This window comes from Rhodamnia argentea, chromosome 11, assembly GCF_020921035.1.
Source record: "Rhodamnia argentea isolate NSW1041297 chromosome 11, ASM2092103v1, whole genome shotgun sequence".
Classification (NCBI taxonomy): domain Eukaryota; kingdom Viridiplantae; phylum Streptophyta; class Magnoliopsida; order Myrtales; family Myrtaceae; genus Rhodamnia; species Rhodamnia argentea.
The window spans coordinates 3,540,329-3,566,937 of NC_063160.1; the positions used below are offsets into that span (position 1 = coordinate 3,540,329).

The following is a 26,609-nucleotide window of genomic DNA, read 5'->3' on the forward strand; positions in this document are numbered from 1 at the left end:
CAAGAAATCACTTATTAAATTGGGTGTTGTTACCCCCAATCTTCCCTTTTACATCTATTTTATGCTGACTCTTGGGAGGCCATCCCTCCTTTAATTGTTTCCTTGGAGGAGTTATATTGTTTCTAGGCCACAAAAAGTAAAAAGTTCAAAGCACTTGTACACCTTTACATATAAGAGTTCCTATCTTAAACATGTTGTATCGTGTCTGGACTGCAAAAGTGAAAAAATTGCCCAAAAAATCCTAAATCTATTTCCACTTTTGCCAATTCAATCATAAATATTTTCATTGTTGGCCAATTAAGTTTATTCAGTCAATTTTAGCCGGAAATTACTAACATAGACGTCGGCCTTCCTATGTACCACCGCCGACACCGACGTGGACGACATTTAATAATATTTTATATTTTTATGATTTGTTTTGATTTTTTTTTCCTCTTTTTCCTTTTTCTTCTCTTTTTTTTCTTACTTTTTCTTTACTAGCCAGGGTAGGGTCTCCAGGCCCTCACTAGACACTAGGCGAGGGTCTTCGGGCCCTCGCTAACCGTGAATGAGGGCCACAATGCCTCACTTGGCCTCGCCCGCAAAGGCTACCTCGCCTAGACCATCGCAGTCTTGCCGGTAGTCGCGATGGTCTAGGCGAGGGCGGCCTTGCCTGCTGCCGCGGTGGCCTTGCCCGCGATCAGCAAGGCGATGTGGCCCCCTCCAATGGCTAGCGAGGGCTAGAGCGGCTGGAGAGACCGAGAAAAAATAGAAAAAAAAAACAAAGGAAAAAATTCATAAAAATTTCAAAAAATATTAAAATATTATTAAAATCGTCTACGTTAGTGCTGGCCTTGCCATGTAAAATGGCTAGCGTCCGCGTTGGCGAGTTCCAGACGAAATTGGACGGATGGACTTAATTGGCCAAAGGTGAAAAGATTTTACTAAATGGGCAAATTAAAAGGTTTAGGACTAAATTGATCAAAGTATAATAGGTTTAGAACTTTTTGGATAATTTTTTCCTACAAAAGATATGACGCGATTAATGAACATATCGTTATCTAGTCAGACTCAAAATTTGATACGATACGATTGCAGTATGTAGACACGAATTGCCTGCCATGTCTTAACTACATCGCTTAGGTTAGTAGATAAAGAATTAATCATTCATGGGTGGGCTAGGCACTGTAAGATTCATGCAATCTTATGCTGGATCTCGGATTTCGATTCTGGGGAATATATTACTCCGTTTGAGGAGATCGGACCATTTAATACTCCTTTGTCTAAATGGGTTCTCAGTCATGGAGCTAAAAAAATTAAAGTATGATCCACTTTCTACCACGGCTTTATATAAACCCTGCAAGAACTCCCTCTCTTTCCCACAACTTCAACTCTCTCTCTCTCAAACGCACACGAAAAAATCACTCTTGCTCTGAGAAATGGGTGCTTCCAGACCTTCTTCTTCTTCTTCTTTCAGCTGCGAAATCAGAATCACAGAGGCCAAGAACATGGACCTCGTCCAGCCCACCGACACAGTCTTCCTCAGGCTCTATCTCTCTGCGGGGAGCACCAACCAAAAGATTCGACTGAACACGCGAGAGCTTCCATCACCATCGAGCTCCGGCTTGCATTGGAACGAGTCCTTCTCTCTGGAATGCACCGGGAACGAGGACTCTGCGAAAGCCCTGAGGCAAGAGAGCGTCGTCTTCGAGCTTCGGGCACGGAGCAAAGCCTCCATCCTCGGTCCCATCGGACGCCGATCCAGAGTCGTGGGCAGAGCGGAGATTCCATGGAAAACCGTCTTGGAGTCTCCAGGCATGGAGATGGAGACATGGGTGAGGATGGGCTCGTCGTCAAGAGGACGTGTTTCCGAGGATGTGAAGCCTCCGTCGGTGAGGATCGCGATGAGGTTGAGGATCGCAGACATGGTGGCCGTGGGCAGGAGGGAGAGAACGAGAGAGGCGAGATTGAAGAAGACGGGGGAGTGTGGATGCGATGACTGTGGCCTTAGCTTGTGCAGTCGCGAAGATTATGATGTATTTGTTGCATTAGCGGCGTCTGTCGAGGCCTTTTAGGTGGTTCCCTTGGTTGGACAATTATCATCAAATTTATTGATTTTAGTGCTTTTTTCTTCCCATTTTGTCCGTTTTATTCTTTAATGTGAAGTTCTAAACCATATAGATATTCTTTAATGAGTTCCTTTCAAAGTAAGTTCATCAAATTATTTTTCACAACTTAATCAATCGAGTCGAATAATCAAATTTATTCCATCTACACTCGAATCACTCAACCAACTCTTCAAGGTTTTAGACTATGTGATGTTTTTCCTTCTCCCTAGCTTCGACATGAAGAAACCTCTGGGCAATCAAGTTTTGAGTAGTAGAATCTTTCTGTCATATATACCAGGGTTTTCTTCAATAGAAAATACATAACTCCTAAGTGCTTAAAAAAGTTTAGGATTGAGTTGGCATAATTATAATAGGTTTAGGACCTTTTTATAGTTCTCCATATCAATCACAGCAAAGCAGAACTTCAGAACTTGTTTAGCATTCAAGAGCTTCTCTTGAAATCCCGGATAAAAGGAACATTATTGTGAAGCTTCGGCTAGTCTAGGCGAACTTCAAATGTGTTCATCGAAACTTGAGCAATTAATATGAATGATTGATCATTTGAAGAGGTGGATCAATTGAGGTTCGCAAAAATTGACTCGAACAACACTTGCTTTGTCGTACCAGAATAGGAATTGAGGTAAATGGCTTTGTGCATCATAGATCCCTAAAATCTCTCAATTTGGCACAGCCCAAAAATCCTCTTTTTGATCACTTGACTCATTTTCTAGGAGTGAGCGGTTCCAGATTCGGTAGATGTTTCATCTAATTCCAAGTTCCGTATAGGTTTCATCTAGAATCCGAAACTTACTGGTCACAGCAGGTTCCTCATTTTTTTTTTTAATCTAAAACTTACCCTACATTTTTTGGAATCTAAAGCTTACCATGCATATCTTGGAACCCGAAACCTACCATGTCACGGGTTCCAGGTTGGTCTATATTTTTAGTTTAATGATTGAAATGAATCATCACATTTAATAAGCGCCACTTGCCGTTACAATCAATTGACCACAACTTCTATTTAGACTCGAATAAATATGAAATATTAACAAAGTAAAAGTCTCAATAAAAAAATATTGTCGGAAATAAAAGCTAAAACTAATGATCCCAAATTGCACACTTATCATCAAACACCTTGAAATACCGCATGATCATGCAAAAACATATGCCAAGAAAATGCAAAAAACTTGTTACTGATTCCATGTTCCGGGTTACGGGCTCCACATATTTGGAATCTTGAACCTACTAATTTGAACGGGTTTTTCAATTTTCGAAACTTGGAACCTATCTTACATATCTTGGACCCTAAAATCGGACGGGTTTCGATTTCGGATTCCACTCTGGAATGATGCTCACCCCTTTCATTTCCCACCCAAGTCAAAGAGGAGTCTATGCATTGGTATGCTCCAACCACTTGACTAAGGAAACAAACAAACTGAAAAAAGAAAAAAAAAAGTAAAAAGAAAAATCAGCATCTAATCCCGAGCGTCTTAACCGACCAAATGATAAGGTCACTTTTTAAGTCTAGCCCTTCAAGATCAAGAAGGGTTCATTTTACTAAACTATAGTCCTTCCCACAAGATCTCCTGCGATTTCCCAACATGCAATTCATGCACTGTCCTCATTATTATAATAGTGAAAGTAAGATCTTGGTGGGGGAAATTCTCTCTCAAAGTGCTTTCATGGGTAAGAACTCCTTCCTCATAAAGCAACAACACAGACATTAGGCGCAAATTGTCCACAAGAAGCAGTATCAAAATCTAATGTGTCAAGAAAATCACTTATTAAATTGGGTGTTGTCACCCCCAATATTCCTTTTTAGATCTATTTTATGTGGACTCTTGGGAGGCTTAAGTACACTACAAGTGTTAAAACTTGTGTACGGTACTCACTTTATTGCCAAAACTTTTAAAATGATCACTTAAGTGCCAATTTTTTTGAAAAACGATCATTCAATGCCAAAACTTTAAAACAATCACTAAAGTATCAAATTTTTTGAAAAAAGTTCACTTCAATGCCAACTCCGGCAATCCACGTCAGATTTCAGGCGAGCCACGTCAACTCAAACCGGAGTTGACACTGAAGTAAGCATTTTTCAAAAAATTTGATACTTAAATGATCATTTTGAAAGTTTTGGTACCAAAGTGAACGTTATACACAAATTTTGGCACTTGAAATGTATTTTAACCCCAATTAGAAGATCCAATTGAACACACAGGAGCTTCTATCGCCATCAACCTCCGGCTTGCATTGGAACGAGTCCCTCTCTCTGGAATGCACCGGGAATGATGACTCCATGAAAGCCCTGAGGCATGAGAGCATCGTCTTCGAGCTTCGGATGCAAGGCAAAGCCTCCACCCTCGGTCCCATCGGACGCCGATCCAAAGTCATGAGCAGAGCGGAGATTCCGTGGAGAACCGTCTCGGAGTCTCCAGGCATGGAGATGGAGACATGGGTGAGAATGGGTTTGTCGTCGAGAGGACGTGTTTCTGAGGGTGTGAAGCCTCCGTCAGTGAGGATCGCGACGAGGTTGAGGATCGCAGACATGGTGGACGTGGGCAGGAGGGAGAGAACAAGAGAGGCGAGGCTGAAGAAGACGGGGAGTGTGGGTGCGATGACTCTGGCCTCAGCTTGTGCAGTCGCGAAGATTGCGATGTATTTGTTGCATCAGCGGCTGCTGTCGTGGCCTTTTAGGTGGTCCCCTTGGTTGAACAAATTATCATCAAATTTATTGATTTTAGTATTTTTTTTTTTCCATTTTGTCGATTTTTATTCTTCAATGTAAGTTCCAACAACATAGATATTTTGCAATTGCTCTGTCAAGTTTGGCAAATCTCTTAGCCCTTCGGTTTTTTTTTTTTTTTTTTTCTGGTCGAAGTACTTTGGTTAATTACTCGTGAAATTATACATACATACATACGATGGCAATCTTCTGTCATACATATCGGGGTTTTCTTCAGTAGAAAACACAAGAATCCTAAGTCCACGGCATTCGCGTTTTACAAATGTTCGTGATTTCGATAGTTAAGGTCGATTATCAGACAGTCAATTCGACCAAGATCGTCGAACCTCGGACAAACCTGATCGATTGTGTTGTGCTATCTCAGCTAGAGAGAGATTCCCCTGCCCTCAAGGTAAGAAAAATCTACAAATATCTATCAGCACAATCTTACTTTTGCTGAAATGTTGCCAATGGATTTTTACCCTTTTGGAATCCACCTACCCGACGTAATATACAGAAAACGACTCTATCACCATGCTCTAGAATTCCGTCGTTTATATCTCGAACACGAAAATGACCGCCTCTGCATCCTTTCTAACAAGTGCTTACTAAGGAAAAATTCGATGTGATGTAGTATACGAGAGCATGAACAATGAAGCAAGATGAAAAATAGGACGTAACTCCATTCATTCCACTAGAACCTTCAGCAAATTCTGCCAACCCTACCAGAACATAATCAAGGAGACTATGAAACCGAGCAGCTAAACCAGGAAAAAAACAAGAAAGAGCACAAAGCTACTGCATCCACATATACAAGCAACTCTCTGTTACGATAAATAAAAAGGAATTCCGAGATGTGACCACATATGCCTCCCCTCGCTACTGAATCTGGAGAAGATCGGAATAAACACTCATCAGACCACATCAACAGCCACAGACAGCAGAGAGAAACCATTCTAAAAATCTGATGATCCATGATTCACACCAAAGGGTTCAAATCGTTTATCCATTCAATTCATTTCATGATTTAACCACGACGCATCATTCCATCCAAATCGAATAAATTTCTAGCATGGTTTGGCTCAAGTCCAACAACTTAAAAAGCATCTAAAATGCATGATTCTACAATCTAAATGAGCTACGAATGGAATTTAGGCAAGTTGGATGGTACACTACAACACATGCAATATTACCATCACTCTTGCTATATCGAGGCAACTATTCTCCCTTGTCTTAGTGACCACAAATACATTTACACTCAACCTAAAGACAATTGTCAAAGATTGAAAGACAAAGCAAGTTCTAGAGGTTTAAGCTTGGGAATCAACCAGTTAGCACGAGAAACCAGAACAACTATATCCCTATGATTAAGCATGATGAAACACACGCACACACACAAAATCAAAAGGCACATAGCATAGAGATAAGTTCTAATTAATTATGGTTTAAAACAGCTCCTTAGGCTTCCATAGAAAGCAAATTAGAGCAATAGCCCAAGGTTTTCCATTAACTAAGTAGGATAAATACATCAACATGAAAAAGAAAATAACCTACATATCAATGAACATTAATGCTTCATTTTCATCCATTCTAGATCTTGTTAGTTGTTTCCAGATCTTAGATATGCCCCCATCATTGCAAGTTACTGCTTGTATTGAATTCAACCCCGTCATACCTTTTCGTTGTTGTCAGTTATGATTGTAAATCCTCCAAGAATTCCAAATGTGCCAAGTCCCAATCAAGCAACTGTAGTAGTCTTCTCTACAAGGACTTCTCTAGTTTGTGAGAGGGACCATTAGCTGTGCAGTTATTCTTAGATTCTGCTGCTTCCTCGTATGCAGCTTCATGGACACCAAGGGCAGCGCGACCAGATGGATCAAGATTCTTTGACCATGCTGCGTCCCACTCAACTGCTTTTGCAGTACTGCAAGCCACACTAGGACCGCCAGGAACGGTAGATCTTGCAGCATTCTGCTCAGAAGCAGAGATAATCAGTCGATCTATGGAATAAGCAGAGTAAAGAAAGCAATAAATTGAAAACGTGATCCACTTTTTAACGCTTCCAACTTGCTAAAAGGAAATTCCAACCCCCTGATTAGCATTGACTATAATTTTGGTCCTAATGACTGTTATTGTAGAAAAGAGAATTATCAATGACAGAATTGGCTACCTTCATATTATGTAGTCATTGACTGAAAAATGGATATATGGATTCATCATCACAATTTGTTAATTTCCATGGATGCAAAAGTTAGGTTCAGAAGAGAAAGCTTCGGAGTGAATATCTGGCTTCTCTAGTCACTTAAATCCAGATCCATGCGCACTGGAATACAAGAGTAGGAGAAATCCATATAGAGGACAATTTTAAGGCTAATTATATCACATCTCGTTCCATGATAAGTTATGTGCGAGGAGTTCGAATTATCCTAATTAAATCATATCTCATTCAGGGAGAAGCTATGGTGATTTCCATTTTGCTTCCACAACCCTATACAATTGCATAACATGCGGTGACTGGAAATATTTAAAAAACCCAAATAAATTGATAGTGGTGAGGGGACCCCATAAACCTCATAGACATAATCACCATTAGTTCCAGACCAGATGGCCCGCGCTCAGAGAGAGAGAGAGAGAGTCCAATTAACACAACAGCCACTGGTGAAGAAAGCACTAAACTCACCTTAGGAAAGAACTTTTCAAAGATAGCTCTATAGTAATATGCCTCTTTGGTTGTAGGAATGTTTTCCGGGTATACAAAGCTTGCATTCATTAACATTGCATCAGTAACCTGGCACAGGATGATTAGATCATATATTTGTGAGAAATAAGCATACCCTGTGTTCTCTCAGATTCAAGGAATAGAGCCATTCAAACCAATAAAATCGACATATATTGCATTTATACTACTGGCCACTTCAACGCCACTAGTATACAATCTAAAACCCATATTCGTCGTACTTTACAAAAGCAACTAGGAGAGAATTTGTAACTAGAAGAAGCTTATATGACGTCATACTTGCTTGTTAGCGTGGTCCTTCAAGCCATCAATCCAACTGTAACCCACTCCATCACTAAACTGTTCCTTCTGCCTGTACAGTATATGCTGGAACCAAAACAAACCACGTGAATATGGATTGACAACAATCTCTATCGAAACTGATATTTGAGATAATGTATCCTTCATATAAATATCCAGATATATGTAGATGTCTAAGCATGTGGGTTAAATGATAGTATGCTAGGTGACAGGTCAGCAGTTAAAACAAAGAGAGAGCTTTATACTTTTGGTAGATAAGGCTTCTGATCATCATCAAATGCATTCCGTAGGATCCACTTCTCAATCCTCCCAAGATCAGGTCTCACCTGCATTCAGCAGGATTAGTAAAGACATCAGGTTAGACACAAAACCTTCAGAAAACAGACCCCAGCATTGATTCTAATAGATTAACAACCATCTCCAAGCCTCCAACATTTATGCCAAAAGACCAGACAACATATTAGGCAAGTTCTGAATAGCATTTGATGCTCTCTATCGCGCACTTAAAATGGAAGGGAGAGAGGGAGAGAGAGAGAGAGAGAGAGATGGCAACAAAAAAGGAGAATACGTGGAAAGAAGAGAAGAAATTTGCTATACTCAAAATCTCTTAATCCGAGAAACTGATCATGACACAAAATTGCAGTTGCCACAAACTAACTATGCAGCCAACCACTAAATTTCCTTTTTATTCCAATCATAGATAAGTTCCAGGCTTTATCTAATAATATGTGGAAAGTTCAACAACAGAGTCGAAGTAACCCACCATTTTCCATTCAGGATCTATACCCATTGCTGTGTTTAAGAACTCTTTATCCAGAAATGGCACCCGAGCCTCAACTCCCCATGCTGAAGTTGATTTGTTTGCCCTCAAGCAGTCATAAAGATGAAGAGCTTTGATCTGTTCAAAACAAAACAAGTGAACAAGGACTATGTTATCAGTGGAACTCAGCGCAAGAGAGCTATCATATCCCCACTCAAGTTAGCCGTACAGGAAGGATATGCAAATATCCCTCGGACAATTAAAATACCTTTCTGCAAGTTTCTTCGTGCAACTCCTTCTTGTTAGGTGCCTTGTGGAAATATAAGTACCCTCCAAATATTTCATCTGAACCTTCCCCTGAAATCACCATCTTCACTCCCAATGATTTAATTTTTCGAGACATCAGGAACATCGGAGTGCTCGCCCTAATGGTAGTCACGTCATATGTTTCGATATGATATATAACTTCCTCAAGTGCATCTATGCCTTCCTGGTTTGAGGAAAAAGAAACTAACAATAAGCATTGATCACAAAAATTATAATCGAATATGCATTTTCTCCTAGCTAGAAAGAAAAATAAACCTGAACGGTGAAGTGAAATTCATGGTGGCGAGTTCCAAGATAATCTGCTACCTCTCTTGCAGCTTTTAGATCAGGAGAACCCTGGCCAACAGTTTAAAGAAGAATCAGAACAAAATAGATCATAATAAAGATTCCAGTCACTGACATCAACAGCAGAATCATGACTCATATATGTTGCACAAACGACAGAAATCAACAGTTCTCCACCCGTCAGTTGACTATAACAGATTAACAAATCATATCCAAAGATATGAAGGTCCCAAACCATTACAGTTGGCAAACATTAATGTATAAGCCCAAGAGATATCCTTCAATCCAGCAAATTCCTGACGAAGCCAGCTTAACAACGCGGTGAAAACCCTTCTCTTTAATATTGCGTTCCAAGTAACAGTCAACAACTTATATTGACCATATTTTTTCAATCTTAATGGCTAAGCCAAATGTAACTGCTCTATATGACAATGTCTGTAATTGTGATAATGTGATTCTTTTGCCTCAAGACATTTGAGTCCCACCTTAAGGGAAAAGATTATCAGTCTTATATAATGGAGCCACTGTCCCTTTTCTCTAGACAAGTATCTGTCTATCAGGTATAATGTATGATAATTATCTATTACAAGAGAACATTTCCCAACAATTTACAACATTTTGTACTCCATAGACCAATGTTTTCAGCAGTAACCTTTTATCATCAATATCAGTAAGTATTTATAGCATAGCTATTAGCGGCCAATATATGAATATCTGCTAAGGAAAGCATATCACAATAAAACCCAGTTGAATTTCCCCAAAATGGCACTTTACTCAAAAACTTTACCAGCAATGGGAACAGTTAAGCAAATTATTAAGCATAAGGTTAAAAAAAATGTCATGGGAACACCTTCAAACCAATGCAAAAGGTGTGCAACTGTGAGCCCCATTGACAAGCAGCTTCAGAGTCTGCCAAATAGCGAGAAGCTACAGAAGCAACCAAAGATGAGTCCAGACCTCCAGACAGAAGTACACCAAACGGTACATCAGTCATTAGTCTCTTGATGACAGCCTGAATAAGATGAGGAGAAAAACCGCTTGAGAAATTAAACAATTTAGAAATTACTCGATGATCCAAAAGTAGAAAGGTTTGGGAATCATTCAAAAGATTCTCCACAAACTCTCGATATAACCCACTTGAAAAAGTTCTGGATAATTAACAAAATGAAAAATTGTATATTCTTTATTGAGATTAGTGAAAAACCAGGACATTGCTCCTCTTTACACAACAGGATTACAATATGAACCCCGCATACACGTGACAAGCACCACTACAACACCATATTATGTAACCGACTTCATAATAACTTCTTATAATTTGCATTGAGAAACAGAGAGGAAACATGCTTACAAGTTCCACTGAATTTTAAGAACAAAACCCTGGGCAATGTAATGGAATGATTATCCAGAGTCATAGATAGTGAGATACACGAGAAGTATGTGGCAATAGGCATCAGAAATAGTTCGTGTGCTTTTACTGCCATATGTCACTACCCCAGCATCAGCTATAGGCGATGTACAACTGGAACGTTCAACAATTGATGCCCCAAAACCGTAAGAACGCACAACTATGGCCAAAAACTAAATAAGACTACTTTGTAGAGAAAGTTCCTTTGAGCTATAAAGCATCAACAGGAAAAGAACTTTGGGAATGTTTTCCTTTATAATCAGGAATACTAGATGAAGAAATCCAAAAGTACCTTCTCAAAAGCTGCACGGAGAACAAGGGGATCGTAGGAACCGGAAGGTATTTGCTGCGTATACCATGGAGGGTTATACCACCTTCTAAGACCACCTGCAAAATGGCCACTTTAGCTTGGACAGTAAAAATTGCAATAAAAACATTAATAATACCTCAAAAAGAGTAATTTAGAAAGTACAAGACTCATACAGAAGGTCAAATTTATTCCTTTTCAAAGATTAGTTTCACAAATGCGTCTTTGCATATTAAAACCAGCTCAAGGCTTGATATTTAATTACTCACCTCATCTAGATGAGTTAAAAATGGCAAGAAACTTGATAACCAACCATAAAATAACATTTCCATTCCATTCAGAAACTCAATCTATGGAGGCTTTTCATATTTATGCCACTGGAATATATCCACTACAGAGAAATAAAACAATTTACAGGGACCCCTGATATCGGATAAACCTAACCAACAAGAAAAGTAATATACGACCTGAACCTTGTTTGCTAGAGTATATGTGGCCTGGAGGGAAAGACACAAATCTTTCACAATCGTCACTCAGGGCTTTCATTTCTGAGGCAAACCAGATTGATCCTGCAAAGATGCTTAAAACATAATTATTCTAGAAATCACTGGTACTTGTCCAGAAAAGCCAAAAGCTAGAAACACATGAAATTGAAGCATTAGCAAAGAATTTGCTAATACATTCCAAAAGTTCTTTGAATCTTTAATACCTAGAAGGAAATTATCCCATTATATCATGGTCATCTTTTAGTTCCGGTTAAAGCATGTACATCCCAGTCAAAGCACGTACCATCAAGTCCCCAGCCCATGTAAAGTGGTGTTATCCCAACGGCATCCCGAGCTGCGATAAAGCTTTTGTCACGCGTGTCAAGAAGTACAAAGGAGAACATGCCATCCAACATATCCACAAACTCTTCTCCATATTCTTCATACTACAAAAGGAGGAAGAAGGAAATATTCATATTCAACTCATTAAACAGTCTACAGAAAAGCCAAAAGGAAAATCTGGCTGCAAAACAGATCAATTTTGTCCTTCATACACCATTAGAGAGTTAAAGTATCCAGAAGAATCGACCGAGTACACGCATTTAGAATAAGATTCCAAGAAATTTCAAATCCAGATTAACTATGTTCAACATACAAAGAAAAATCAAGTGGACAAACCTGATGGCTGGGCACACATCTATTTCAAAAAGCCATTTGAGCAATTGTAACATAGAATATGGTACAATATGTTGGTCCTCCTTAAAGAATCAAAACCACTATAATTACCAAGGAAGTCCTCAGTCACTTACCAGATGAGCAATGACTTCGCAGTCACTTCCAGTGTGGAACTGATGATTCTTCAGCTTTTCTCTCAATGATTTATGGTTGTAGATCTCCCCATTAACCTGAAATATTATCCGTCTGTCAATCATCTGTACAGTTCTAATGTGATTCAGCACAACAAACGTTAAACAGAAGAAGATTCATCAATGAATATGAACTCCCTCTTGGAAGATGTTCTATGAACCAGAAAAAATAGGAGCAACAGCACGATGTTAAAATGGATACACGCATAGATAAAAACTTGTTGGTCAAGTTCAATAAAGATAAGGAACCAAATGCTCAGTATACTTGATGAAGAGCGACATCGAACCGATTCTAGGCATGAAGCTAAATTTAGAAATACAAATTATGTATAGAAAAAGCAGGAGATTAAGAACAAACATCCCACGTTCATTATCAGCCATCTGCAAAAACTTCCTTGGCACCATTGGAACAAGAGTAAAGAGTAGACAGCATGGCAAACAGAGATTGTACATTGAGTCGTATTAGATTAAAAGGAGAATTTCAACGGTAACTTTCACCGAAAGCACCACCAAATATTATCCTCAACAGATTATACCTTGAAACTTGTTCAGGCGGTTCTATCTTTTCGAAGAACAATTCAAATGCATTTGCTTCCATTCTAATGCTAGTAACCTAATGAACATTCCTCCTCAGCCGATTCACTAGATACAAACGAGCATCCCATAAACTAAACAGTACCGTCACAACAACAGTCTTGTCCTCGTTGTAAAGGGGCTGATCTCCTGAAGTGGGATCCATGATTGCCAATCGCTGATGCGCAAGGTAGCAATCCCCATGACAGTGCAATCCACTCCAATCAGGACCTCTATGCCGCAGCCTACATGCCATTTCAACCCAAACAAACGAGCCAATTAGTCAAAAACTTCTACTCACAATGCAGAGATTCCAACCTGAAAAAGGAATAAACTATCTCCACGCAAAAGAAGGGGATGTTATCAATCATGCTTCAGCGGAGACCACTTAGAAATGCTAAGGTAAATGGACAGATACACACGAGTCCATGATTCAACGAAGACGCACATCGGATAAAGCAGCAAAAACAGAGCTCATGCCAAAAGCGAGACGAATTCGATCGCATTGAATCCACGAGACAGAGGAGGGAGAAGAAGAGTGAGAATGGCGGCGCATCGATGAAGCGAAACGAACCTCCGAGACAACTCGATGATACGCGAGCGCTTGGCTTGCGAGGTGTCGATGCAACCGAAGACGGCGAGTATTCCACACATGGCGTCTCTCTCTCTCTCTCTCTCTCTCTCTCTCTCAATCGATTGCAGTGGAAGAGGGACGAAGAAGAAGACGGGAGGTGGCGACGGAGGCTGCTGAGTTGGATGGGCTTGGCTTTTCTTTCTTATATATATATAAAAAATTCGATCAGGGCCGTTAGATTCCGACAACTTTTCAAAGATTCCCAATCTCTTTTACTTTGATTATTACTAGGGTTTGCTGAATCCCAGTCGAGCAGACCCTTGTTTAAGATTCGGACATGTGTGCAATAGTCGTATTATGGATCAGCGAGCAATCATCCCGTGCTTCTCGTGCTTCGGTGCACCTCGTTCCTCTGACCAATGGCTTCGAAGCATCGCGGGTCAAAAGCCGCCTGTGACCTCGAGGGACAAGCACCCATGACGAGCCCGGATGAATGGACTTCGAGTCGGCTCGAATCGCCCGGGATTATAGCTTCGTGAGTTTTCGTAGAGCTTTCGCTCGTGACGTTCGTGTTATGGATATTTCAAATTTGTATCGGGCGTTGCTCGAAGCGATTATAAGAAAGTAAAATCAAGCATATGTTCATATATAAACAAAAGCTAATGTCAAACATGAGATGTGGTTAATCGTATTGAATCCATGAGATCGACAAAGAAAAAGATAAAAAAGAAATAGGCTACCTTGATGATGTGAATCGAACTTGCTACACGGCCCGATGTTGCGCGAGCACTTGGCCTACAACTCGTCGATGCAACCGAAGACGTTCGAGTTTGAGTTCTTGAGATCAATAGATTACAATGGAGGAATATCTTTGTATACTATCGGTTAATATGATCTTCATATATAGGAAAATGAAAAAAAAAATATTTTAGAAAATTATCATATATCTTGTGTTTTCTAGTATAGTGCGCATTTCCTAATAAAAGCATAGTTACCACATATATATATATGTGTGTGTGTATATGCAGTAATCTTTTTAGTTAGACAAAAGTGACATAACATGGTTACCTCGCATTCCTACTTTTAAGTTCTTTTTCAAATATGTATAGACTGAATTTTTAGTTTTTATCCGTTTAATCTACGTCTTACAACTCTTGCATTTTGACGATTAGTAAGACTCGAAAGCTTGAAACATTCACAAAAGAGAAGCAATTTCGTACTTAAATTGGTATATGGATCTTTTATAATGTTTTAGAATTTTAAATTTCGCCCTTAGACTCTTTATGCTATTCAACAGAGAAAGTAAAAAGTTGCATTTTGCTTCTTCTTAATAAGGGTTAATATCACGAAAAAAAATCATATTGGTATACCTATGACATACCCAAACTATTTTTTTGACCACGATTACTCCAGACTTGTACACTAGTGATGAATTTATTCTAAATTATTTTTTGATCAAGTAAAACTTCAAACGGGTACACTTGTGACAAATTTATCTAAATTATTTTTTTGATCACAAAAAATCCTAAATTGGTGCACTTGTGACAAATTTACCCTCCGTTAGTTTTCATTAAATTGAGTTAACACCACAAAAAATTTCAAATTGATACATGTATGACAAACAAAGAGTAAAAATCGTAAAAGGATATACTTGTCAACTACCACGTGTCATCTAACTCAACAATTTGACGATGAAATTAAATGAGAGTAAATTTGTCACAAGTGTATCGGTTTGAAGTAAATTTGCCCAAGTGTACTAATTTGAAGTAAATTTATCACAAATGTACTAATTTGAGATTTTTGGTGGTAAAAAAAGTTGTTTGGGATAAATTTATTACAAGTGTACCAATGTGAGGTTTTATATGATAAAAAAAATAATTTGATGTGAATTTATCATAAGTGCATCATTTTGAAACTTTTTCGTGGTATTAACCCTCTTATTTAAAACAAACGCACCCTTATTTTTCATAAATGCTGATAAATTGGAGAAACAGGGAGTATGTTGAGTGAAAAGGATTACATGTTGATTAAAGTAAAAAGGGTTGGTTCCAACGGCTAATTTTCCAAAGATAGAAGTCAATATGTCTATGTACTTTAGGGCATAAAATGACATGACTACGTGCGTCTCGTTCTCATTAAATGTTTCTCATTTTCAGCAAATTTGAATTCTTTTCCTAAAATACATAGTTTATCATAATTAACATCTTTCTTTGTCATATTTTTTCCAATTTTTGCGCGATCATATACGGCTGCTAATTTGGTAAGGCGAAGAAAAAGGAAATGAGCATCTCGGATTTTCCCACTTTATTCTTTGTCATAGTCTTGGGCGAGGTTCGCTAAGTTCGGTGGCATTGTTGTAAATACATCAAGCATAATCGTGCATTGCATATACAGTCAAGAATATCATTAAAATTAACATTTGGCAGTGTCAAATGTCATAAGCCAAACATGCTACGAATGAAGATATTTTATTACTACGGTATGGCGTCGCCGGATCGATTACGTAATCTTTGCGTATCGTACTTTTTCTTTCTTAAGCCATTTCTATAAATGAAAAAAAAAATCAATTTATAATCACTAATGATCCTTGTATCTATGCTTCAAAAGAATAAAATCGCGAATTCATTTAATATCGATCAAGAGTACCATTAGAATTTTACTTATCGGGACAACACAATTCCAATCTTTTTTAACTTGAGAAAATGAAAAAGTTAAAAGGAAAAGGCTTGGGCAGTAGCTCCAAAGATCACGGGACAAGTTGGTCGTGCTGGCTTTTCTTGACCTTTCGTTGCGAGACTTGTACTTCGCACATTGCATCGGGCTAAAGCGCAGGGGTGTCTTGTCGATCAGAGAAAAGCAACGAATCAAAGGCAGTGACTTATGACCAAAAAAAAAAAAAAAAAAAGGCAGTGACTAAGAGACGTCTTGTCTCTTCTGTTTTGATACCGCACTTCACCGACCTCAAGAAAATTAGTATTTTATTTATTTGTAACAATTATATTTAATGATTATTACATACCGAAGAATCCAAAAATGACATATTTGTAATAAATTTAGCTCAAAGCTTAATTTGTGAATCACCAAACATGCCAAACCAGTTCACGCGCGACACATTTATCCTACGTTAACTTCGGTTACAATTTAACCGTGAAATTATTGAGCTGAATAACATGTGCCAATAACTAAGCTGACCTGGCAAGCAAAAGAGTAAATCTATTTGTTCACCCGTGCTTTTGACGAAAGAAGGGTAATGACCTTCCAATCATTAGCCCCCAATAGAATGTTTGCTCAAATATGGCTGAGAATCGATTTTCTCGTTTCCCAGATTTTCTATGTGGACTTGTTAGGTCAACTCGGTTATTGCCATGTTTTATCCAACTCAACAGTTTTGCGACAACATTGGCGGAAGCTAATAGAGGGTAAATGTGTCATACGTGTATCAATTTGAGATTTCTGGCAACCCAAAAATTAGTAGGTATACTATTTTAGAATTTTTGGTGACCCAATTATTAGTTTGTGATAAATTTGTCACATCATATCAGTTTAAGACATTTCATGGTATTAGTCATATATTTTCAGATAATTTTTAGAGCTAAGACCATAAAAAAAAAAAACCCCCAAAATAGTGCATCCCTATCACATCTACCCCAAACTTATTGTGTGTCATTAAAACTCTCAAACTGGTAAGTCTGCACCACATTTACTTCAAATTGGTTCACCCATGCCACGTGTATCCTAAATTGGGTAAATCTATGATTTTTTTAGGGTAACTATGGCACAGATGTACTAGTTTGGGAGTTTTTGTGACATAAAAATTAATTTGGATAAATGTGACACGGATGTATCAATTGAAGGGTTTTTGGCAATATGTAACTCTTTTTTTCGTTAACTATTATTGATTTTTAGGGCAATTTACTTTTGATATCACTCATTTGTATTTTCTTTTGAGAATTTTAATGCGGGCAAAATTCAAATTGAAGGCCAAAATAGTGAAGCATTGCACCTCCAGAGAAGTGAAGTAGAGGCAAGAGAACTCCCACTATGCAACATATAAGGGTGTGCATGACAACACTTCTGCTCTAGAAATAAACTTCTGATCAAAAGTTGATTTTTTTATTTATAAGGAGAAGTTGATTTTTCAACGTTTGGAAAGAAATTTTTTTTAAGTGGCTCCAGAATTACTTCTATAGCAAAAAAAATACTCTAGAAGTAGAAAATTGAAGTTGTTAAAATAAACGGATTTTTGCTCAAGAAGTTGCATTACCAAATAGATTTCTACTCCAGAAGTACTTATAAAACAAAAATTCTACTTCAGAAATGTTGTCATGTGTACCCTAAGTTAGCCCGGCTAGTACTTTCGTACTTTTGTTTGGTCGAAAGTATTTTCATACTTGAATGTGTAAAAAATTAAACATGTGTCACGTGCTTAAAGCACATACAAGTTTGTCCCCTAATCACATGAGTTAGTACATGTACATGGATTTCGAGTGTGATTTAGCTTTAATTGAAGATTATGATAAAATTATCATTGGTTGATGTATAGATCGTGGCAATCCATGGATAGCATACTAGTGGACAAAAAAAAAGCATGAAAAGTATCAAAAAAGTTATAAATCTATTGAATCGGTGTCAATGCAATCCTAAACTTTTTAATTGTGACAATTTAGTCCCAAATTTTTTTATATTTGTGCCACTTGAGTTCATCCGGCAAATTTTGATAAAAAATTACTGACGTGGATGATGATCTTCCTACATCATACAACCGATGCTGATGTGGACTTTTTTTATATATATTTTTTATTTTTTAATAATTTTTTTGGTTTTTTATTTCTCTTTTCTTTACTTTTTTTCAATTGAGAGTTAGCGGCCCTCTCTTAGCCTAGATTTGATAAGGGCATCACGACCCTCGCACAGCGGCCGGTGGCCGGCAAGTAAGGGTCGTGATCCTTGCCCTCAATAAAAAAAAAGTAAAGAAAAGAAAAAAAACAAAAAAATTATTAAAAATAAAAAGTTATTAAAAAAATATCAACTTCATCGAATTCTGCTCAAAATTGGCCGGATTGGCCAAATTGGCACAATGCAAAAAATATTTAAGACTAAATTGATATCATTAAAAGGTTTAGGACTAAATTTATACCAATTTAATAGGTTTATGACTTTTTTTGACACTGTTTCAAAAAAGAAAAAAAAAAACACACCAAGTTAGAATCTATACAAATATATTATGACAAAATGTGTTTTAAAAAGTGTTGCCTTTTAAGCTTCTCCCCTAGTCCCACCCGAAAAAAAAATTTAAAAAAGGGCTTGTCGCCTAGGATCGTAGATTACAAGAATCGGTCTCTCCTTCTTGCGAGATGCCACCTAAGCAAAAATTTTGCGCCTAAGCAAATAATCTAACCTATAATTTATGTTTATATTGATAAAAGAGAGTTTTTATTAAATGAGTTTGTGACATCCATGCTGATGAAATTATTTTTTTGACTGCCCATTTGAATGTAACAAAATGTGCACTAGACAAATATATATATGGACAAAGGAACGTCCAATGTGATTACAAATCATATGGCCGAACCAATTGGGTCCATTTAATTTCCGTAACAACACATATATGATGTTAATTTGTTCTTGGCCAAAGATTTCATTCGTGTGACAACCCTTCTGAGCATGGGAATCGACCTCGACACGGTTACTCGAGAGATAAAGAAGATAAGGGAGAGGTGACAAGCAGAAGCAACAAAGAGAGAAGGGTCTCGACATCGCACGCTGGCTTACTTAGGTTACTAGAGAGATAAAGAAGATAAGGGAGAGGTGACAAGCGGATCAATGAAGAGAGAAGGGTCTCGACATCGCACACTGGCTAGCTCGGGTTGGGAGTTGATACACTCACTCGATTCATCCACGTAGCCTTTTCATTATAATCGGCCTGGGTTTGAGAAAGCCGGAAGGCCCATAAGAGCATCCCGGGAGCGAAAGCCCATAGTATGCGGGACGAGTCGGTCACGAATAACATGTCGTGGCCAACACCCAAACATGTTGAACTCGTCAGAATTTCTAATTTTTGCCTAATGGTTGACTAAGAATTCGGCCAAAACACTAATCACGCAAGTAGTGGGGGTGAGAAACTGAGAATGGGCCTGGCCGGACCGAAAGGGGGCTACTTGACCCGGACCCGTTACCACAAGAAGATTGTGGGCTCTAAGACGTGGCCCAATACGGCACTAGCCCGGCCCATCTTCCCCTTATCGTCATCGTCTAACTGTGCCAAAAACCCTCTGCAATTCCTCTCTCTCTTCCTGAACTCCAAGTCTGAAAGCAAGAACTCACTCGATCCTCACCATCCTCAAATCCACTCACCCTGAAACTGCGAAAGCTCAAGCGGTCAACCAAAGACCCCCCCAAAGGAAAAATGGGAAGCAGATTGGGGCGGCGAGTCGTCCACTTCGCGAACCTGCCCATCAAGCTCCTGATGCCCGCCTCCTTCACCAACATCACCGAGATCGCGCTAAAGACCGTCCCTTCGGCCTCCAAGATCGAGATCAAGCGCGTGCTTGAGTCCCTCTACGGCTTCGAGGTCGACAAGGTCCGCACGCTCAACATGGAGGGCAAGAAGAAGAAGCGGGGCGGGCTGCTGGTCGCGAAGCCCGACTACAAGAAGGCCTACGTCACGCTCAAGAGCCCGCTCTCCGTCTCGCGGGACCTGTTCCCGATCCGCGCGGTCGAGGAGGACAAGAGGAGCATGAACAAGAAGGGCGAGTCGAGCATGGTCGAGGAAGGCGAGAGGAAGAGGCATTGGCTGGAGGGAGATAATGGTGAGAGGAGGAAGAAGGAGAAGGAGTTTGGTGAGAGAGTCAGAGGGAGTGGTGCCAAGTTCCCTTGGAGTTTCATGAAGTCTGGTAGGTAGAGCGGTTTTTTTTTTTTTTTTTTGGGTGGGCATTTCTTGGGAATTTTTTAGGTGTTCTGGTTATTAGTGTAACCATCAGTTTACGACATGGCTTGGTCGCATTTGGTACTTTTCGTTAATAACATGTTCTCTGTTCATTGATGTGTTTTGAATCATTGCTGCCAACTCTTCTTTCCCCTGGTGACTGTGAATCCATATGTAGTAGTTTTGGAGTAGCCATGGACAAAGTCCGAGATTTTGGCGTGGAAAATGGATGAATATCTTTGGCTTCGGATATCGTTGGAAGTGTTATAGATGGTTATGTGGGATTATTCATGCAGTGTCTACAATTGCAATACAAACTTTGGGATGGTATTGGAGAGCAGATAAGATGGTTGAATTCATGTTTTGTTGGCTCTCACCATGATTCTTTGTTGTCGGATTGTCTATGTAGTTTGTTGGAAAGCCTATACGATGAAAAATTGTTTCTCTCTGCATATTGGGGATGTGTAGCTTCGAAAGGGCCTCTCTTATTTAACATGTTACGTGGCTGAGGCATTACTTGATTTTGCTTTCTTCTCCCTATGTGTGGAACCTGCCAAAATGGATGAATATCTTTGGCTTTGGATATCGTTGGAAGTGTTATAGATGGTTATGTGGGATTATTCATACAGTGTCTACAATTGCGATACAAACTTTGGGATGGTATTGCAGAGCAGATAAGATGGTTGAATTCATGTTTTGTTGGCTCTTGCCATGATTCTTTGTTGTCGGATTGTATATGAAGTTTGTTGGAAAGCCTATACGATGAAAAATTGTTTCTCTCTGCATATTGGGGATGTGTAGCTTCAAAAGGGCCTCTCTTATTTAACATGTTACGTGTCTGAGGTATTACTTGATTTTGCTTTCTTCTCCCTACGTGTGGAACCTGCCAGATTTGGGAGACACTTGTTCTCACTGGATGGTTTTGGCTGGTCACTGCATTTTAGTACTGGCTATTCTGTCTTGATGAAGTTTGGAGGATGGTTTAGGCTTCATCTAAGCTTGCTTCCCTCCCAGATATTAGATATTTGTCGTCTTTGGTTTCATCTGCATCTGGCATGCTGCTTCATTGAATTTGTTGCAGTGTGTGATGTATCGACGTGCAACTTTTAAGTTTAGGATATACGCACTTGAGCAAGATAGTCACATCTTCGAAGATGATACATGGCTATGCTGGAGCTTTCTTTGCTAGCCTTTGCATTTTTGTCATTGTGTTAGTTTGAGGGAATTTGTGTGTGTATTGCTAAAGCTGGCTTTGTGGTTGATTGGGTTGGTCATTTATTATATCTTCTAGTTTCATCCATATGTAGCGGTATAGGCCGAGGATTTTGTGCACTGTCCTTTCACCAAGATAAGTACCTAGAAGTAAAAATACAAAAATCAAGGGAAAAGCTCTTGAGAAGGTGTTGTATAGTTATGCATAATGGAGCGAAAATAAATTGCCCATGGTGGAGTTCCACATATTTATACTGGATAGTTTGCTGGTCATTATGATTTAGGGTATAGCTTGTTTGTTCGTCTAGAGATCTAGGACATGGATAACATCCTTCTGAAGCTGGCTCTGCGCATACTAGGTCTATTATCTCCATCTCCGATTTCATCTCCTTCTTGTTTTGCATGGAAAGAGTTCTTTATCTTTCTCCAGCCCGAACTCCAAGTGGATCCATTCCTTTGCTTGTTGTTGAGGAGCTTTTCATATTCTTGTTGAAGCTCAGTGTAATCCTTTTGGAGCTCTGCCATCTTGGCTTTGACATTCTGAAGTTCGGCTCGCAGGTTTTTGATCTCTATCTCAGTTGACGACTGGTTTCCCTCTTGTTCGGAGTTGTTGCCACTTTGCTCTTGCTCCTTTCCGTGCATTACCGCTCTTATCTTGACTTGCTCAGAAAACAGGACCTGCATGACATACTTTTTCTTAGTCAAGAAATTTTAAAATGAACATAAATTTGTGAGTGCCAAGGTTTGGTTGTATCTTTTGCAGGATATCTATTCATTTCATCAATCTTACTGGATTTCTATTCTTCTTCATGGGTAATCCATGTTCTAGATGATTCATTCCTATTGGAAATCATCAGTACCATTCTCTGCTAATTCTCAATATGTCTAAAGTAACATTGGTAATACGGGAATTGGAATTCAGTATGGGCAAAACTTTGATTGTTATCCTTATGTTTGCATCACCTTTTAGTATGATTAGGATGCAATCCTTTGGGACATATTTCTCTGAAATTGTGTAAGGTTTGCCAAGGTTTGGTGAGTGATATGACATGATGAAGTTAACTGGCTTTTTTTCATGTTCAACTATTTAGGCACATTGATGTAGCTCAAAAACTCTGAAAGGGAATTGTGGTGGTGGGAAAGAGTGAATTAGTAACAATCTTTGTATTACTTATTAGGCCCTTCTAGAGCGTGGTTGCTTGCTTTGGATATTCTGTGCTGTTTCTGACCCAGCTAGTTGTTGCATTTATATCTGCCAATCTTTCCCGTGTAAGAGCGATAAATCTAATTTATTTCCCCAAGGAATCTGATTAACTAGGTTTTTGAGATTTTGGTGAAAATGGTCACTATATCTGTGAGGTTCGGTTTACTAACTGGTTAATCTCTGCCTTGAGAGCAAAATTTCTGATGATTATCTATTCTGCGTAGGAATGTTTTTTATTTTGAACTGCAATTTTCTTTTCTTCTTTCGGGGTTTCTGTTGTGGCTGCAAATTGTTTTAGCAAATCTTCCTTGTATTTACTGTTCAATGAAAAGATGTCTATGCTATTGTTTTTTCCTTGAGCCTTTAGAGTTGTGAAGACAGCTTGAGTTTGGTAAGAATCTGACAATATTCATGTTTCATGGATGGTAGATTAAGTTTCTTGAAATCGACACTTTCATCAAAAGTTCTGTGCTCATTTAGAGGTTCATATGTTCTGCTTTTTCGAAATGTGGTGATAAGGGTCTCTTGACCATAGATGAGGCGAAACCCATATTTTATGGTAATAAGAACTTAATTGCCATACTTTCATCTGTTCCTCCCATTTTACTTCTATGGAGATGTGATCTACGGAAACTAAGAGCATTCTAGAAGCTAAATTGGTTTTACGAGTTTTGTCTGGTTAGAGGTTGGAGATGGAGACTAGCCATCCTTCATGATTTAATTTTGGCAGCAAATTGTAGTACTGACTCCATGAATTCACAATGACTATTTACCTGCACGACTGTTCTCATGGGCAACCTATCATTTTGTGCAGCATGGTTGCATGCATCTAGCGAGAGTTTTGCACAATTCATTATCTTGCATAGCCTTCTGCGGTCATACTCAGATAATGAAGGATGGCTCTGCAAATTGAATAAGACTATTAGACTTGATTTGTTTAAGAAATTATCAAACTAGAAATGAGCATTAGCTATGACCTTAAGATAGATATCAATGGCCCTGTAAAGTCCGTCATCACAAGTTCGGGCGCTCTCTGGCAATGATTCAGCCAAAACCTGAAACTTGGTGATTGAGAGGTTAGGATCTCTTGCAATCTCGGCCAGATAATTGTCTATCAGCTTACTGACGTTGAATTTCCCTGACTTATGTGGCTGTTGTCGCTGTTCCTCATGCATCAAGAAATATTCCACAATGCGTTGCACCACATCTATGTCATGCATTGTGCATTCGGGATAACTGTGCTTGACAAGAAAAATAGTAGAGAGGAGAAAAATTAGAAGTTGTTTAATCATGTATCTTTTGAGAAAATTTTGTGATGGAAAAAAGAGTTTATGATACTAACTTCACCGGTACTGATTGATCAGCGTTCTTATAACTAGGGATCAATAAGTCATGCACCGTTGCCTCTTCCAGCATCATTCCGATTCTCTTTTCGAGCTCTGAAACTAAAGCTGGCGTGGCAGAGTAGAGGATGGCCATCTTTAACATCTTTAACAAGAACTTACATGAAACTGCTTCTTGTTGAGGTGGTATAATGCTAATCATGCTTTCAATTATCGTCCTTTGCTCCTTACTGTTCCTGAAATCCCCTTTGTCCCTCCGACTAATAACACTAAACTGCAGCTCATTTTTGCCATACCCATAACCTCTCAGTCCTTCAGATTCAGTATCCATACCCGGCACATGCCTTTCTGCATAATGCACAATATATTTGCCTATAGTCTCTGCTTTAGTTCCTTTTGCCCTTACTGCTGTCATAGTCCTCATGAAGTGATCGATGCGAAGGGTGGCTAGTTCATCGTACCACCGGCCTTCTTCGTTGACTGCTTCAGTTGATTGACGGTCTTTGGAAGCTTTCCAAGCTATTGAGTCGCAGCATCTTCTGACAATCTGGATATTTTCAGCCCATGGTGATAGAGTCTCGCATGTTTTGAGAACAATAATGGTGTCCCTCCAGGAAGAGAGGACCACAAATGTGAGGAAGGCCTCTGTCTTTGAGATAAGATTCCCATCTTCCATCTCTTCCGTCATTTCTAGATATTCTGATGCACATCTTAGTTGAGCTAAGTTCTTGGGACTGATATCTATTGGGAGGCCATAGCAGAATCTTAGGATAATATGGAAAGTTTCTGATCTTCCAGGGAAGTTTTCGAGCTTGCAATTGTACCCGGAATTTGATATTGAGGGTTGAATGTCTAGTCGGCGAATATATCCACACTTTGATATGAAGGGATACTGTCGCAGGCAAGGGGGAGACAAGGAGGTTAATTGAATATTGGTGAATGAACATGCCGATGTTGATGATATTTTGAAGAAAGTGAAACTTGATTTGGTGGATATGATTGTCCGATCAAGTCAACCAACTTGGAGGCGTTTTCTGATTTTGCTTGTGTTGCTTGAATTGTTAAGTTGAATAAACCCAAATGAAGTGCTTCAGGTTAGTAGCTATTATCGCTTGACTGAGTCACCGAGTTGAAGAAAAAAGTTATGTGTCTGAGTGAGCACCTTCCTCAGAGAAGAGACGACTATGAGTTTGTGGTTGCACCACTACAGCTGCAGAATTCAGTGGACTAAAGAGGATGGTCATTCATTTTCAGTATAAAGAGATGGTAATTGGACATTGTTGGACATAATCTCATTCATGTATGAAGTTCATTTACTCAGGAAGAAAGAATGTCGCTGAACATGACTTTGAACTATAATTCATATGAGATGGCACTTATCTTTATGTTGGAAGACAGTCAATTGGAGATGACGATGAACTGTTCCCAGTTCAAAGTGTGGCCGAGCAGTGGATTTAATTTTGGACCAGTGAAGAGGGTGCTCGAAAATTCTTGCAGATTTTTCTCAGAACCTTTAGTTTAGAAGCCGCGATCCTTAACCAAAATGAAGATATTGCATAGTGTGGAAGCTGGTTTTTCTGATGTTGACATGCAAATTAAGGTGCTTATGTAGAGTAATAACCTTGTGGACATTGAATGTCACGTCGTCTACTTGAATGAAGAGATCTGCTGGTATCTGAGAATCGGCTATCCTGCATATACCAAGGGAAGAAAGTACCATTAAAACACATGAAAGGTAAAGATACGCTCGGCTAACTTCATGAATCATGTGCATGATCGGCTCGTACCATGGGAGTTTGTCGTCATGGAAGCAATCGGCTATGGTGATGAGCTTGGAAGGAAGCATGGGGCTCTGTTGATGGACTTGATCGACCCCATCAGAATCACTGGCCGGGCTCTGCGGTGTGGCCGGGAAAGTTTTCTTCATTCCGGCTGGCTGGCTGGCTCGATCCAAATTGACTCTGCCGAGTGGCGCGCATAGCATGATATGGTGGCGTGGGGAGTTCCCATAATTAATGCATGAGGAGGGAGTCTGTGGTTAGTATGAGAATGCTGTCACAGCAGGTAGGTGGATGTTCATTCCACTCCATATTAAAATCTTCGGATGTGGGGGCAAGTCTTTGAGATCTGATGGAGATGAGTCTGGGTGAACGCTTTCAGGATGTGAAGAGTGTGTTTCCACGTCCAACTTTTGCTCATATGTGGAATGAGCCTCTTGGAGTGAATGGTGGTTTTCTGTGGTTCACATTTGCTCTATTGGCAACTGGTTCTGATTATAGAGTTTCTATCACAACGTGTGTGGTCTTGTTCTAATTTTTGGTAAATAATTGATTGTGAAGCTGAATGCACACAACATATACAGAGTGTAGAATCGTCCGTCGCGACAGTTGTCGATTTATGATTTTTTTTTGTGTGTGGCAAATTTGGCCCCAGAAGTATGATCTCGTATCCATCGCAGTCCTTGAGTCCATAAATTTGCACGACTATCATTTTC

General features: G+C 39.2%; 4 protein-coding genes across 5 annotated transcripts; 2 read left to right on the top strand and 2 right to left on the bottom strand.

Annotated features, from left to right (window-relative positions):
* Positions 1 to 1,331: 1,331 nt before the first annotated feature.
* Positions 1,332 to 2,117, top strand: LOC115744110. Its single transcript, XM_030679209.2, has one exon. It carries the CDS (start codon positions 1,419 to 1,421, stop codon positions 2,052 to 2,054), a length of 636 nt encoding a protein of 211 aa, XP_030535069.1. The 5' UTR covers positions 1,332 to 1,418; the 3' UTR covers positions 2,055 to 2,117.
* A 3,338-nt stretch (positions 2,118 to 5,455) lies between these two features.
* Positions 5,456 to 13,615, bottom strand: LOC115744111 (asparagine synthetase [glutamine-hydrolyzing] 2). The gene is made up of 15 exons (XM_048272422.1): positions 13,432 to 13,615; positions 12,964 to 13,102; positions 12,228 to 12,323; positions 11,723 to 11,864; positions 11,407 to 11,502; positions 10,919 to 11,013; positions 10,069 to 10,230; positions 9,189 to 9,269; positions 8,875 to 9,096; positions 8,610 to 8,744; positions 8,092 to 8,172; positions 7,826 to 7,912; positions 7,490 to 7,597; positions 6,485 to 6,780; positions 5,456 to 5,697 (listed from the first exon to the last, which is right to left on the bottom strand). The coding sequence occupies exons 1-14, from the start codon at positions 13,509 to 13,511 to the stop codon at positions 6,571 to 6,573; spliced, it is 1,734 nt and encodes a 577-aa protein (XP_048128379.1). The 5' UTR covers positions 13,512 to 13,615; the 3' UTR covers positions 5,456 to 5,697; positions 6,485 to 6,570.
* A 6,101-nt stretch (positions 13,616 to 19,716) lies between these two features.
* On the top strand, positions 19,717 to 20,484 carry LOC115744109. Its single transcript, XM_030679208.2, has one exon. It carries the CDS (start codon positions 19,838 to 19,840, stop codon positions 20,330 to 20,332), a length of 495 nt encoding a protein of 164 aa, XP_030535068.1. The 5' UTR covers positions 19,717 to 19,837; the 3' UTR covers positions 20,333 to 20,484.
* Positions 20,485 to 21,743: 1,259 nt separating this feature from the next.
* Positions 21,744 to 26,266, bottom strand: LOC115744108 (BTB/POZ domain-containing protein DOT3). 2 transcript variants are annotated; one of them, XM_030679206.2, is made up of 7 exons: positions 25,903 to 26,266; positions 25,737 to 25,806; positions 24,115 to 25,007; positions 23,900 to 24,008; positions 23,750 to 23,827; positions 23,546 to 23,674; positions 21,744 to 22,246 (listed from the first exon to the last, which is right to left on the bottom strand). In XM_030679206.2, exons 1-7 carry the CDS (start codon positions 26,097 to 26,099, stop codon positions 21,881 to 21,883), a joined length of 1,842 nt encoding a protein of 613 aa, XP_030535066.1. In that variant the 5' UTR covers positions 26,100 to 26,266; the 3' UTR covers positions 21,744 to 21,880. The 2 variants fall into 2 exon arrangements, with proteins under 2 accessions (XP_030535066.1, XP_030535064.1); XM_030679204.2 differs by having other exon boundaries at positions 23,750 to 24,008; positions 25,903 to 26,265.
* Positions 26,267 to 26,609: the final 343 nt, after the last annotated feature.